Below are 12,817 nucleotides of genomic sequence, written 5' to 3'. Positions count from 1 at the left end.
CAGCCTCAGACTCTGCAGCTCCTCAGAGGAACAGCACAGCCAGCAAATCCCAGATCAAAAGTATTGCATTTTACAAGTGGAGTTCCAGGCCCTATAAACCCAGTAGTTAGAGAGAAACCATAAACCAAAGTGCAGTGAAGCAGGTCAGAAACTGAGATGCAGGAAGGGCTGTTTTAGGCAATTATATAATTAGTGGTCACTTTCAGACAAGAATAAAGCCCCCCTTGCCACTTCAGTCTTCTTCCCAATCATTGCTCCATAGCTCCAAAGCTCATGGAACTGGAGTTGCTTTTGAAGCTGACAACACAGGACAGTTTATGTGTGCTTGCTAAAGGGAAGCAGCTAAAATACTCAAAGGTAGTTCCTCAGAGAACTTTCAAGCCAAATTATCTCTGGGTTCAGTATGCAGATCGCCCTCACCCATAAAAAAAGAAACAATAGTACTGTATCAAAATACTAAATTTTATTTTTTTCACATACATTTAGTCTCCCCACCATTTCCATTTGTCTGACCACCACCATGCCTTATCAAAACATTCCATACATACTTAAAAATGAAGCTGAGGGTGGAGTCCTGTCTTTAAAAACTAAACAGGCATTTTGGACAACACATTCTTGGCAAGGTAATCTGGATGACATTTATCAGACACAGGAGGGAAAGCTCTTTCAGTATTTGTAAAAAGAACAGCCGAATAATGGTTACAGAAGTAAGACTGCAGATTTTAACGAACTGTTTAAACTGTTTTCTTTTCTTACAGAGTCTGTCTCCACTGCCAGAGAGCTTGAATGACCTGGAAGTGTACACAGAAAGTTAGAAATTGAAATCCATTTAAAAAAAATTATTCTTAGCTTACTATCACCACTTATTTCATAAAATATTGACAAGAAATTGCAAGAAAAGTACATTCCTTTCAGAAAAAATCAAGTTGAAAGCATGACATTGGATCTTTCTGCTAGAAGATTATTATTCACACTAGGTCACAATAGTAAGAATTCAGTGCAGGTTGACTGGGAGGATGGGTGAGGATCAGTGAAGCAAATCCTGGCTGAACTCTGCCCACCCTGGCTAATGCCACAGCAGGTCCAGTAGCTGAGGCTGATGCTTTTCAACATTCCTTCAGGAACATATCAATTTGTCCATCAGACAAGTTTACACCAAACCACTGAGGGAAGCAGGAAAGCATAAGCAATTCTGTCACTGCAAAACTGACTTGGTGGAATTTTGTAAGGGAAATCTAAGACACATTTTCAGCTTAGTCTGTGTTAAGTAATAACTAAATTCAGAAACTTGCTTCCTGATATCACAATTTGGCTTGTGCTCTCTTCAAGAACTCTGTTGATTCTGGGAGAGAATGTGGCAAGAATGCCATAATCTCCATCACAAAACAGCTCTGCTGTCCCAGACACCCTCCCAACAAAGGGCTGAACACCAGACTGGCTGAGGTGGCCAAATTCAGCAGCAAGGGAAACCACAGCTCATTTCCTTAGCCAATATAGTGCCAAAAGGAAAATTCTGTGGGTTTAGTAAGCAAGAGATAATTTACCAACCATATAAAAGCTGGAAAAATGTAATAAAATATTAGCTTTCCCATCTTGGCCAACTAAAACCCTTAAAACCATTCCCATATATTTAACCTGAAGTATTGTTTGTGGTTTGCAACCCTTTAAAACAGTCCAATGCTTGTAAAGATTAAAAAGTGGAAAAGAATCCCCAAGGTTATAAAAGTTTTTGGACTTTATCAAGCTGTGATGAATCCTGTTACCTTCTGGTCCTCCGTCCTGAAGCAATTCTTAACGTAGTTGGCAAATTTGGGCTCCAGCTTAGGAAGGGTAGTACCCTATTTGAAAGAAAAACAAGCTTTAGGGTCTGCAGGTCACTTAATGCTATCAACATTTGATGCTGAAAACCCTTTGCAATACATGGAGTTGGAACTCACCTGGCAACTTCCCACACTAGTCTGCTTTAAACCATTTTAGGAAGTTTGTTCTTCTACCATGCCCAGCTATTTCTGACAGAAGTGGCTACAAACTGAATTGCTGTCCAAGATTCTTTGTTGATGCTGAAGAGCATAACAGTGTTCACCACTTAAAATCACTGTTTGTAGTAAACAGTCGCATTCTACTCAGATAAATTACAATAAATTCTTAATTTACAGACTCTTACTGCAACACACAACCTCAGACCACCCTTCACAGGCAGATTCTTAACTTCAGCTCTCTTCAGCAAAACACGAACTGACCTTCCACCTATCTTTTAAAACTCACTAATACACTACTCATTGATATGTGACTTGTATTAAATTAAATAACTGTTCTGGAAACACTTCCTTGTAATCCCTGGAACTGTGTTTGCACATGCTCAACTGTACCATGCAGATTCAGTAACTAAATCATACATACAAGTTTATCATCTTGTCTCCTAGTATCTCCAGGGAAAATAACACAGCATGCTACTTTAGGAGACACTGATTTCTTTTCCATGTCCCAAAATAAATACTTCCCAATTTCTCAGGTGAATCAATTGAAATATTGCATGTCAATTAGGACAGCACACTTAGCTGCTCCCTGCTAGACAGCATTCTCTGTAGAAGCACTCTCCAGCACCAGGTAATTAATTTTAAAGCTCTTTTTGCCAGTTATCTGCTCTGCATGTGTCTACTGTGAGCAGCTCAGGCACTTGTGCTCACCCTGCACAAGCACCACTCATCATGGCTCCTGAGTCATTCCTGACACCACACCTCATCACAGCCACTGCTCATTCTGCATCCACCCTGTATTTAAACACTTCTGGTCTTATTTTGCATTCCTGGAAAAAAGCAGCCCCAAAACACTAATGGATCTAAGCAGAAGATGATCCTAATTCTTTAGGTGACCTTTGTTATCCATATTATGGGTTCAAGAAATCTTGAATTAAAAAACCCCATCAGCAAACCAGCAATGCTTCCTAGCACTCACATCAGCACTTGTGAGCTAGCCAAGAGGCAGGCCCTCACTCCCATCTGCTCCAAGCTCAGGGATACTCAGAACACAGCCCTTGCTGGCACACACACTTCAACCCTGGCTCAGGAGGTAAAGAATCACCTGCTACACCCAACCAGCCTGCAACTGGATTGTCTATTTTGTACTTAAATAGCTGCTAATAACACTACTGACACCTGGTAACAACCAGAGCAAGTGACTGGCCTGACACCTTAGAGGGGTGAAGCATCCACTGAAGGGAGACTCAGGCCCGGATCCCTCCAGAAAGCAAAAGCTTTCAGGTCTGCAGCAGTGCTTTAACTCACACCACAAGCACCTATCTCCCTCTTCTGGAAGTTACTGAGCCTTACAAGCATCAGGATACTGCTTCAAGACCAAAGCATTCCAACCACGTGAAGAACTCACTCCACTTTACTTTAGCAACCCAAACTGCATATGCACTATTTAAGTCATCTTAACAGTAAGTATAGCCTAAGGGTTTTTTACAATTTGAACAGAGACAGTTCACCAAGAAATACCAAACTAATCAGCACTACTGGAAAAATACAAACAAAGTGGTTTTGTTTCTCTTGAGTAGAAGCTTTTCCCCGCAAATGTGTTTTCATTTCTCTGAGCTTCAACATCAACACCCACTCATAGCAACAGCACAGGAATCAGCAACATCATAACCATTTACTGAAACATCCAATTCTTCTCATCTGTGGAAGTGTAAAAGAAAGGCTGAGAAACTTCATTCCCAAACACTCACCTTATCTATAGATGCTTGCATTTTTGCTTTGATCTCCTCTAATGACAGAGGGACTTTTGGTGTTTTTGGAGTTAGAGTTTTATCCTTCTTGGAATCTGGAGTCTGAAAATTATTTCATTAGTAACTTGCACATAAAGTTACAGAGAATATAAGATAAATTTTATAAAACTAGCTATCACACTGATAGTCCATACAGGTTTTAGACAGTCACAAAACCTAAATTTATGCTTCCCTCACATTCCTTAGAAGCATGAAAAATCATGGTTTTCAAATCTGGAATTATTAGAGTTAGCACAGCTGGTGTCTCATGCTTCTGGGCAGGTGCCTCCACAGCTCTTTGAAGAGAAATGAAACCATAAATAGCCAAAATTTTTAGTGATTCACATTTTACTCCACATCTGCAGCCAGATTAGGTCATGCTTTAAAAGGCACACCTGCAGTGCTTCTCACATGTTGTCCTGCCATGCATCCCATGCTCATGTCTGTGTGAACCCTCCTGGCATCATGTCAGAGTACCTGCAGCAAGGAGAAGCTGCACAAGGCATCAGGACACAATCACACAGCATTAGCAAGGAAGGAAACTGCCAGTCCTGCAGTGGGTGATTGTCATGGGAGCCCCCTTTTCCTGTGTTTCCACTGGAAAACAGCCTCCAGTGTTCTCCAGTGGAAACACACTTGGCAGTCACCCTCTTGTACTAGGTGCTGCACAAAACCAATAGATTTAGTGTTTCAAACCAAAGAATTACCAGTATTCCCAAGGGACAGCATGTCTGATTTCAGATTCAGACTGTTGTAGGCACATACTCATCACTGAAGAATTTCACAGAAAACATGAAGCAGTGAACAGTACCTTCCCCATGCTTCATATCAAGATCTAAAAATCTAATTTGAATGTTAGTATGTTGTTTGAAGTTACCATTAGGCAAAAACCTAGCTTCCTCAGTAGAATAAAGCTTTGTTTTACTCAGTTGTTTTCACTCACTTTTGATTTAGATGCTGGTGTGGATGGCTTAGAGTCTTTTCCATTCTGCTTTGCTTTCTGCATGTTTTTCCCTGCAACCTCACGAGCAGGCTGAAAGGCAAGCACACAAGTTCATGTGTCAAATGACTGCAAAGTAAACTCAAGATAGCATGTTACAGGAACCCAAAGAAAAACCTCCTCCTGCAGAACAGTAACACACCCAGGAACAAGTTCTGTTACATCATTCAGGGCTGTCTTTTTTCTGTAACACAACCATTATCTCATTTGGCATTTCATCCAGAAATACTGTCTGGGATGTGCATGGGACATGACACCACATGCATATCTAAGACACAGAGTCTACAATTCCTGTATCAATCAGGACAGTTTTGTTCAGTCACCCCAGATCACCTCACATGGCTGGAATCTGCATTTCAGACTCACTACCAGGCCACTGTGCACTGTCACTTATGGCAATTCAGTAGGGAGCGAACAGCACATGGGGAAGTAAAACTATAAATATCTGGTTTTTAACAGTAGGTATGAACATAAAAGTTCAAGCTGAAGTACACAAGTGTGAGAACAAGCAAATGCCTGCCCCTCCTCGCGGCACAGCTGCCCTGCAGTGCGCTCACAGCGCCGCCAGATGGCCCTCGAGGGCTGAGGGTACAGCACTCCCGGCCCGTCCGTGCCGCAGCGGGCCCGGCCAGAGGCTCACACATTCACAGCCCTTGCGGCTGAAGTCGCTGAAAGCTCCTTTCCACAGCAGGCAGGACTGAACTGCCAAGCTCAACCCCCTTCGAGCAGGATTTCATTTGCTGTTTAACAGCCATCCAGGCCCACACCAGTCTGACCGCTGCATCCCTGTGCTGGTAAGACCCAGTCACCCCTTTGCAGCCAAGGAAATAGAACATGGACTGGATGGGTGCACATTCACACTGAAGTGTTTTCACACCCTATTACAATTTCTTCACACAGGCTGAGCTAAACCTAGTGCATCCCCCATTCACAGATTCCAAAGAGCTGTGATAAAGCTCATTGATTTAAGGGACTACCTGCTGGATTACTATCGTATCACAGGATTAGCCACTTACTTTCTTTACTGGTGCTTTAATTTCTTCCTCATCATCCTCTAAGTCATCCTCATCACTACAATTAAAAAGGAAGTCACTCACCATAACTCAAGATCCATGTTAAGAATTGATCTTCCCCCTCCCTCCCAATAAAATGTTTTATTCATGAAGGAAGCAAGCAATCTTTTGAAGTTTACTTTATACCTTAACACATGGCTAAGTGCTAGGGCAAGCACTACCTTTGAAGCAGTTAAATGCCCTCCCCTCCCTTTAATACTGAAGGGATACATCCTAGGGACATCCACTACTACTTTTAGAAGTTAATGAGTAACAGGAAGCCCAGTATAACATATCTGGAGAACATCAATTTACATAGCATTGTAGAGATAAGTAAGACAAGGATGCCTTTTCCCCAGTCAAGATACAGGAGCTTTTTCACTTAGCATTCAGTTGTGTCACACAATTCATGTTCTGAAAGTTAGCCCAGTATTTTAAAACACATTATCAAAACAGGAATACATACTCATCATCGTCATCCTCATCTTCATCATCATCCTCATCATCTTCTGCTAATTTTATTTTTTTCTTTAAGAAAGAAAGTCTGTTAAGTGTCGATACCATTTTCCGGTAATAAAGAGCAACTGGCATACAAAATAACTATGGCACAAGTACAAGGCTACTTTTCATCAATTTAGCTAAACCCAGGAACTTACAGCTGCCAAGTCCAAAGCTACTGACTAGTTCACTGCATTGCTCTGAGCCTAGGAACCCTTCCTTGTTAGGAAAGTCCAGTGCTTTAATCAGCATCAACTCTTGCAGTACACTGATGTTTTTACCAGAACGTGCAGTTACTACAGGAGACAGAATTTCCACAAAAGCAGCCATTCTATCTACCCCTTTAACAAAATTTTGGGACCTTCTGTAATTTAGTACAAAATAACCCTGTCCCACTCATAACAGCAAGACATTTAACTACTTCATCCTAGAGGCAGCACTAATACCAAACTAGAAGAAAATGCTGTGAACAAAGTGACTGCAAGTCCATATACCTGTGGTGGTTTAGCTCCTCCACTTGCTGGTCTCTTTGTTGAAGCATTAACAATTTTTGCATCATCTTCCTCCTCATCTGATTCTGGTTCTTCTTCTAATGCTGATAAAGCAAAGGCAAAGTGTAAAAACCTCACCTCACTTAACAACATAAAGCAAGACTGCTAGTAAGAAACCAAGAGCATTACCCATAACTGAGTAGGTTTGGCCTGGCTGAGGTGCTGAATTGGTATCAGGAAGCTTCCCACTAGTGACCTAACCTCTGACTAGGAGGTTTTCCACCTGACTGAAGCAGGTACTACTACAGGGAAATCCCAACCAGGTGAACTACCACCCCTCACACTGGTCAGAACCCTTTTCCACGTACAACAGACAACACAAAGTCAAAAATAATGTTTTCTCCAATCCTAAGGAGACATTTTTGAAAACTAGTAGAGCAACGTCAAAGACAATTTCTGAAAGGAGAGGACTAGCCCTGGGTTAGTTTAGGTAAAAACCAGAACTAATTCATGGACAGTCTTCTCAGTACCAGCCCAGGCACTGCTTGCAGCACCAGCTGCAAACCCTGTAAGTTCTGCAGGTGCTGCCCAGGACACAGCAGTGAGCAGCCATACGTACCTACGAGGTGCTGGCCACTGACGTACACAGGCCCTGAGCCACATTTCAACCTCAGCACCACTGGGGGTGTGATCTCGAAGCCACCCAATGAAACCTGGGGGACAAAGCATTGCTATTCAGTCACAGATTCCAGGCAAAGTGTATTTAACAGACATTCCACCCCAGTGGAAACAGCATCAACAGCTGGAGACTCCATGGCTAAGTTACTCCAAGTTCCCTTTCAAAGGAGTACTCTGCCAGTGTTAAAAGGTCAGCTCAGTGTCAATAAACACACAGAGGGGGTTTACTACACTCCTTGCTTATCCCAGTTAAAGCACATTCATTTGTTTTTACTCAGCAGCAATGTCAATTTGAACATCATCCATCCCACCTGCCCCAGCACTGTGTAGTTGTACACTATCAGCAGCTGAGTCAAACTACATTCCAGATAGCAGAAATGACAACAAGGTGCCCTTCAATCAGAGAGGAGCAATCATCTTCAGAGTGGCATTAGAGTTTGGGACCTGCAGAAAAAATTAATTGTTCCCATCCCAGGTTTAAAGAAAGCAACACAACCTAAAGATGCATCTGCTTGCATATGTCTGGACTTGTCTGTCTATAGATGGCATGAATAATTCCTGTTGCTTAAAAAATGTGTAATTTGAACACATCTGTTATCTCCACATGACTCGAGTACAATACCAGGCACAAAAAAGATGTATTTACTACATGCAGCCACTTCTCTGAACACACTGTTCAGTTTCACTAAAATTCAGCTGACCCAAGCCATTTTGAACTTTTTTCTCACTAGAGACCAAATTTACAGTAGGTTTCTAAGTTTCTGCACTTACTGTAGGCTGCACTGACATTTTCAGAGATGCCAGTACTACTTTTGTAGGGTTGCCTTCATAGTCCAGTGCTTCTGCTTCTACAATGTGTAATTCATCTTTGGCTCCAGCACCTAAAGTAACCTGTGAAAAGTCAAGAACAGGACACAGTCTGAGCACCCCAAATATTTTCAATCTTCTAAACTCCATTCACTGTTCTGCATCATGAAATACTGAAATTTGCATTTCTGACTACAAATTATTCCATCAGACTCCATCCTAAGCTGACACCCTTTCTCCACACACTGAAACTTTCAAGGGGCACCTCCAGGCGTGTTCTGATGACAGTGAAATCAGGTCACTTGCTGCTGGATCACTGCACCAAAAAGAGGCAGTGGCAAGTTCAGTCAGCTCTACAGCTGGTCCAAGGAGAGAAGTATAAACACATTATCTCCTCTACAGAATCACACCTAAAGCTTTCCCCCTCCTGCCACATTTTATCTGCCAATTGCTTCCCTTTACCACACTGTGCACTTCTGCTTACTTGACATTCACTGAGGATTTTAACAGCAGCTTAGCTGAATAGTGTGATTTATGCACATGCCTTTTGCTGTAATTCACCACAGACTAGGAACTGCTGCCCCAAGGCATTTCTAAACTGAAGTACCTGGATCCCTTACTCTGAGTCTGGCACTTTCTGAAGAGTCAAAACTCTGCAAGGAAACAATGAGTGACAGACAGTGGTCAGGCCTGAGACTCCAGTTCACTGAACCTTGGGCCCCTCTAACAGGGGTACATGGGAGATGTGGAATCCACAAATACTTTGCACTGCAACTCTTCCCAACAGCAGTGCACAAGGCTTTGTGCTTCCTTCCCTAAACCCCAAACAAAGAAAGCTTTCCAACCCCCACGGGAGATGTGGGTGTGAACACTTCAGGCAGAGACACAGAAGTTTCTACTCTTCAAGAGCTGAAGAGCTTTAATGAGGCTGCAATGGTCCACACTTTAGATGTATCAGACTGAAGGCTGGAAAATAGAACATCGGATTCACTACTTCTGGCAAATTTTGTTATTAGCAATTCAGAGGTGAAACTGCATCTCTGATCTCACCTCTCAAATGTGTTGTCAACAACACTCAATTGCTCAGCTAGTGGGACACAAATTTTAGACCATGTCTTGTCATTTGCCCCAGTTCAATACTATAGCACTTTTTATTTATTTCTCCTGTGTTTGTCAAGCATCCATGCACGTGCTTTAATTTCTACACTGAAGGAATGCACACCGAACAGGTCATGAAGGAGTGACCATCCCCGTTCTTAGCTGCCATAGTAAGACATTTACAGAAATTCATGGCACTTTTACCTCCTGCATCTATCCTCCTCCTTTCCTCTTTACTCCCTTTTCTCCCCATCTTGCTCAAGCCCAAGTCCCCCACCACACTTGCAGCCCTCAGGTATTTGCTGCATTTACACCTTTTCTTTAAATCCTTCCTCTACTCAATAAGGTCTTTTTTGGTTTAACCATGTCCCACACCTTTGAGATCTAAAAGTCTCTTAAATATTTTCTAGTTTGTGCTTTGGTATGTTAATCCTATTTCTCCTGTGCATCACCCCTTTTAATTCTAGAAGTGGTTACTGACATAGGACTTCATTCCCCCCACAAGCCTAACAACAAAGCAGTGGTGTGGATTTTTACTTCATCCCTTAGAGTACAACATCAGAAGACATGCTACAGGTAATTTTGAAAATATAATTAGAAAAAGAACTTAAAACAATACAATTTAAGTATCACTAATTTTAACTGCATAACGAACATTCAGACAGAAGAAATCTGCATGTGGACTTGCCCTAAACATTGCTATACTCTTCTATCAAAAGGAATTTTAATTAAAAACAAATTACTAATTGTCAAGTCCAGGCTGTAGTTTTCATAATATACAAGGATGAAAAGCACATGATTCACATAGCCAAGACAGAAGTGTTTTAAGTAACAGCATGAAATGTTTGGAGATACTTGTTATGCAAGTGACCTCCAGGTAGCAATTCTTCTGTAGGAATTAGTCCACAATTTAAAGACTCTCTTGTTTCCAGGTATAAAAGCATTTCCTTGCATTTAAATACAGCAACACGCCACAAAGATGCTACAAGTCTTCAATTTCTTGCCTGTTAGGATGGGGAACATTATTGTTTTGCTATTCAAAAAACCCATACTCAGTCAAGAACCAAAGCCTTGAAATATTGCATCTGACTTGTGTGGCTCCAGAAAGACCTAAGGACCCATCCAGGAATTCCCTGGGAGTCTGTCAGATGGATTATCTGAATGAAAGATGAGGTTTCCCAGTTACATCCTTGAAGAGGGCAAACCAAGGACAATAAATCAAAACATAAAGTTTCTGCTCTCTTCTACATATTTACTTATTATCTGATTCTAGGAAAGAAAAAGAATCCCAGCTATGTTTGTGAACACACTGAAATGATTTTTAAGATTCAAGTTCCTAGTAATCCACAAGAGTGTGCCTATGTATGACTCTCACAAGTCGATCCTTCCCCCTCTGCTCCTGTAGCATCAGCACTGTTTGCCTTAGGGATGCCTCAGTGTATAGTTTAGCATTTAATTCCATTTAGCCTATACTTATTAACCCACTGTAAGTTGATTTTTAACCTTTTCCAGCCTTGCATTTACTTGCTGTCTACAATGAAACATCAGTGGAGAAACGTTTTCAATACAGAAAATATCTGAAATTACAGAATGTGCTCCACTGCCAGTATTAGATAGTTATTTTAAATATTTATGTAACAATGATCACCGGTATTATAACTGGAGAAGTAAATAACACGTAAAAAAACCAACATCACAGCACACCACTACTTTTAAAACGGAAAAGCTAAACACTACTTGCCGTTCTCAGAGATAACTGATGTTCATTTTCTTCATCATCTACTTTAAACTGAAACTCTTTATCCGCTTTAAGCTCGCAGCCTGTAAGAAAACAATTTAATTATAAGCCTTCTGTTTCACTTAAGACATAAGTATTTGCTAACCAGTAACTTGGCAGCTCGCTGCTTGCAGGCCTCGTTCTTGCAGGGAACTAGCGGCACACTCCAGGCACGCACGGAGCGGAACACGTGGGGAGAGGAAAACCCCAGCGAGCGCGGCCTGCAGCGGAGCACGCAGCTCCCCGCGCGGCCCGCTCGAGCCCAGCACTTTCAATCAAACCATCCCCGCCCGGTGCCCGCCGCGGTGCCCGGGGCCACGGCAGCTGCGCTCCGCCCGCCGTGGGCGGCCGGGCCTGCCCGGGGCTACGGGCAGCGAGGCGCGCGGCCGCGGCGCTCCACGTGCTCCGCCCCCGGCCGCGCTGCCATGTGCTCGGCGGGCGCTGCCGGGCGCCGCGTCCTTAGGAACGGCGGGAGGCACCGGGAACAAAGCGCGGGACCAAGCGGGACGGGCCCCGCCACGTGCGAGCGCGCGGGAACGGCCGCTGCGCGCCCCCGGCCCGACTGAGCCCCCCCCGGCCCTTCCCCGCGCGCGGAGGGGCGGCGCTCGGCCGGCCCAGGCCGCGGCCCTGCACGGCACCCGCACGGCGCTCGGCCCCGGGGCCTGCGGGGGCGACGGGGCCAGCGGGCCCCGGGAGAGCGCGGCGCGGCGAGCGTTACCGAAGAGGAAAGTCTGCGGACGCAGTGGGCCCATGCTCTCCATGTCCATGGCGCTGTCCTCCATCGCGGGGCTGAGGCACGACTGAGCGAGGCTGCTGCGCTGCGGGCGGACGCGCACTAAAGAAAGCCCCGTGCCCGCCCACTCGCTGATATAGCCTCGTGCTCTCGCGAGAGCCGCGCGCCCGTCCCTCGGTCCCCCGCGCCGCTCCTGCGCACGCGCGCGCGCTGACGGTGGTCGCGCGCGGGGCCGGGCGGGCCGCCAGGGGGCGATGGGGGGCCGGGGCCGTGTGAGGGGGCCGGGGCCGTGTGAGGGGGCCGGGGCCGTGTGAGGGGGCCGGGGCCGTGTGAGGGGGCCGGGGCCGTGTGAGGGGGCCGGGGCCCGCCCGGCCTGGGACTGCCGCGATGGAGCCGTGGCTGCCCCGGCGCCGCGGGGATCGCAGCGTTCCGCTCCAGGGCCGCATCACACGCGGGGCAGAGCCATGGGTGGGGATCGCAGCGTTCCGCCCCGCGGCCGCGCTGCACGCGGGGACAGCATGGGGGGCGCGGCCACAGCCCCGGGCCTGGCTCAGGGCTGGCAGCCGGAGAGCCGTGCTGCAGTGGAACGTGCCCTCCTCGCTCTGTGACGGGAGCTGGTTGTTGATGTCATCTTTGACTAAAATAATAAATGAACGAAAGCAGGTCCCTTTCTGTGCATTACCCGTTAGGATGAGCACCCACCCCGAGCTAGTGCTCCCTGTGCTGCTGGCTCTGAAGGCCACAGACAACAACACTGTGGGAACCTCCTTTTCAGCTGATGTGATGGGAGCAAACCACTTTTTAATGTGAATTGGCGCACGGGGAAATCTGGCACAACAAACCTTAAAGTCACGGGGTTATTCCATATGTTCTATCTTTCCAGGATACCAGTCCTGGAAAGACTTGTTTGCCTCAGC

At 45.1% G+C, this 12,817-nt stretch overlaps 1 protein-coding gene across 1 annotated transcript; it reads right to left on the bottom strand.

The window, feature by feature from the left end:
* Nucleotides 1-441: 441 nt before the first annotated feature.
* NPM1 (nucleophosmin 1) lies at nucleotides 442-12,007 on the bottom strand. Its single transcript, XM_058815186.1, has 11 exons — nucleotides 11,886-12,007; nucleotides 11,132-11,211; nucleotides 8,257-8,376; nucleotides 7,427-7,520; nucleotides 6,811-6,911; nucleotides 6,285-6,346; nucleotides 5,783-5,837; nucleotides 4,710-4,799; nucleotides 3,728-3,829; nucleotides 1,764-1,838; nucleotides 442-791 (listed from the first exon to the last, which is right to left on the bottom strand). Exons 1-11 carry the CDS (start codon nucleotides 11,947-11,949, stop codon nucleotides 753-755), a joined length of 882 nt encoding a protein of 293 aa, XP_058671169.1. The 5' UTR covers nucleotides 11,950-12,007; the 3' UTR covers nucleotides 442-752.
* Nucleotides 12,008-12,817: the final 810 nt, after the last annotated feature.

The sequence above is a fragment of the Ammospiza caudacuta genome, chromosome 16 (assembly GCF_027887145.1).
Source record: "Ammospiza caudacuta isolate bAmmCau1 chromosome 16, bAmmCau1.pri, whole genome shotgun sequence".
NCBI lineage: Eukaryota > Metazoa > Chordata > Aves > Passeriformes > Passerellidae > Ammospiza > Ammospiza caudacuta.
Note: the sequence above shows the minus strand (reverse complement) of the source record. Positions and strands in the feature narration are given on the sequence as shown.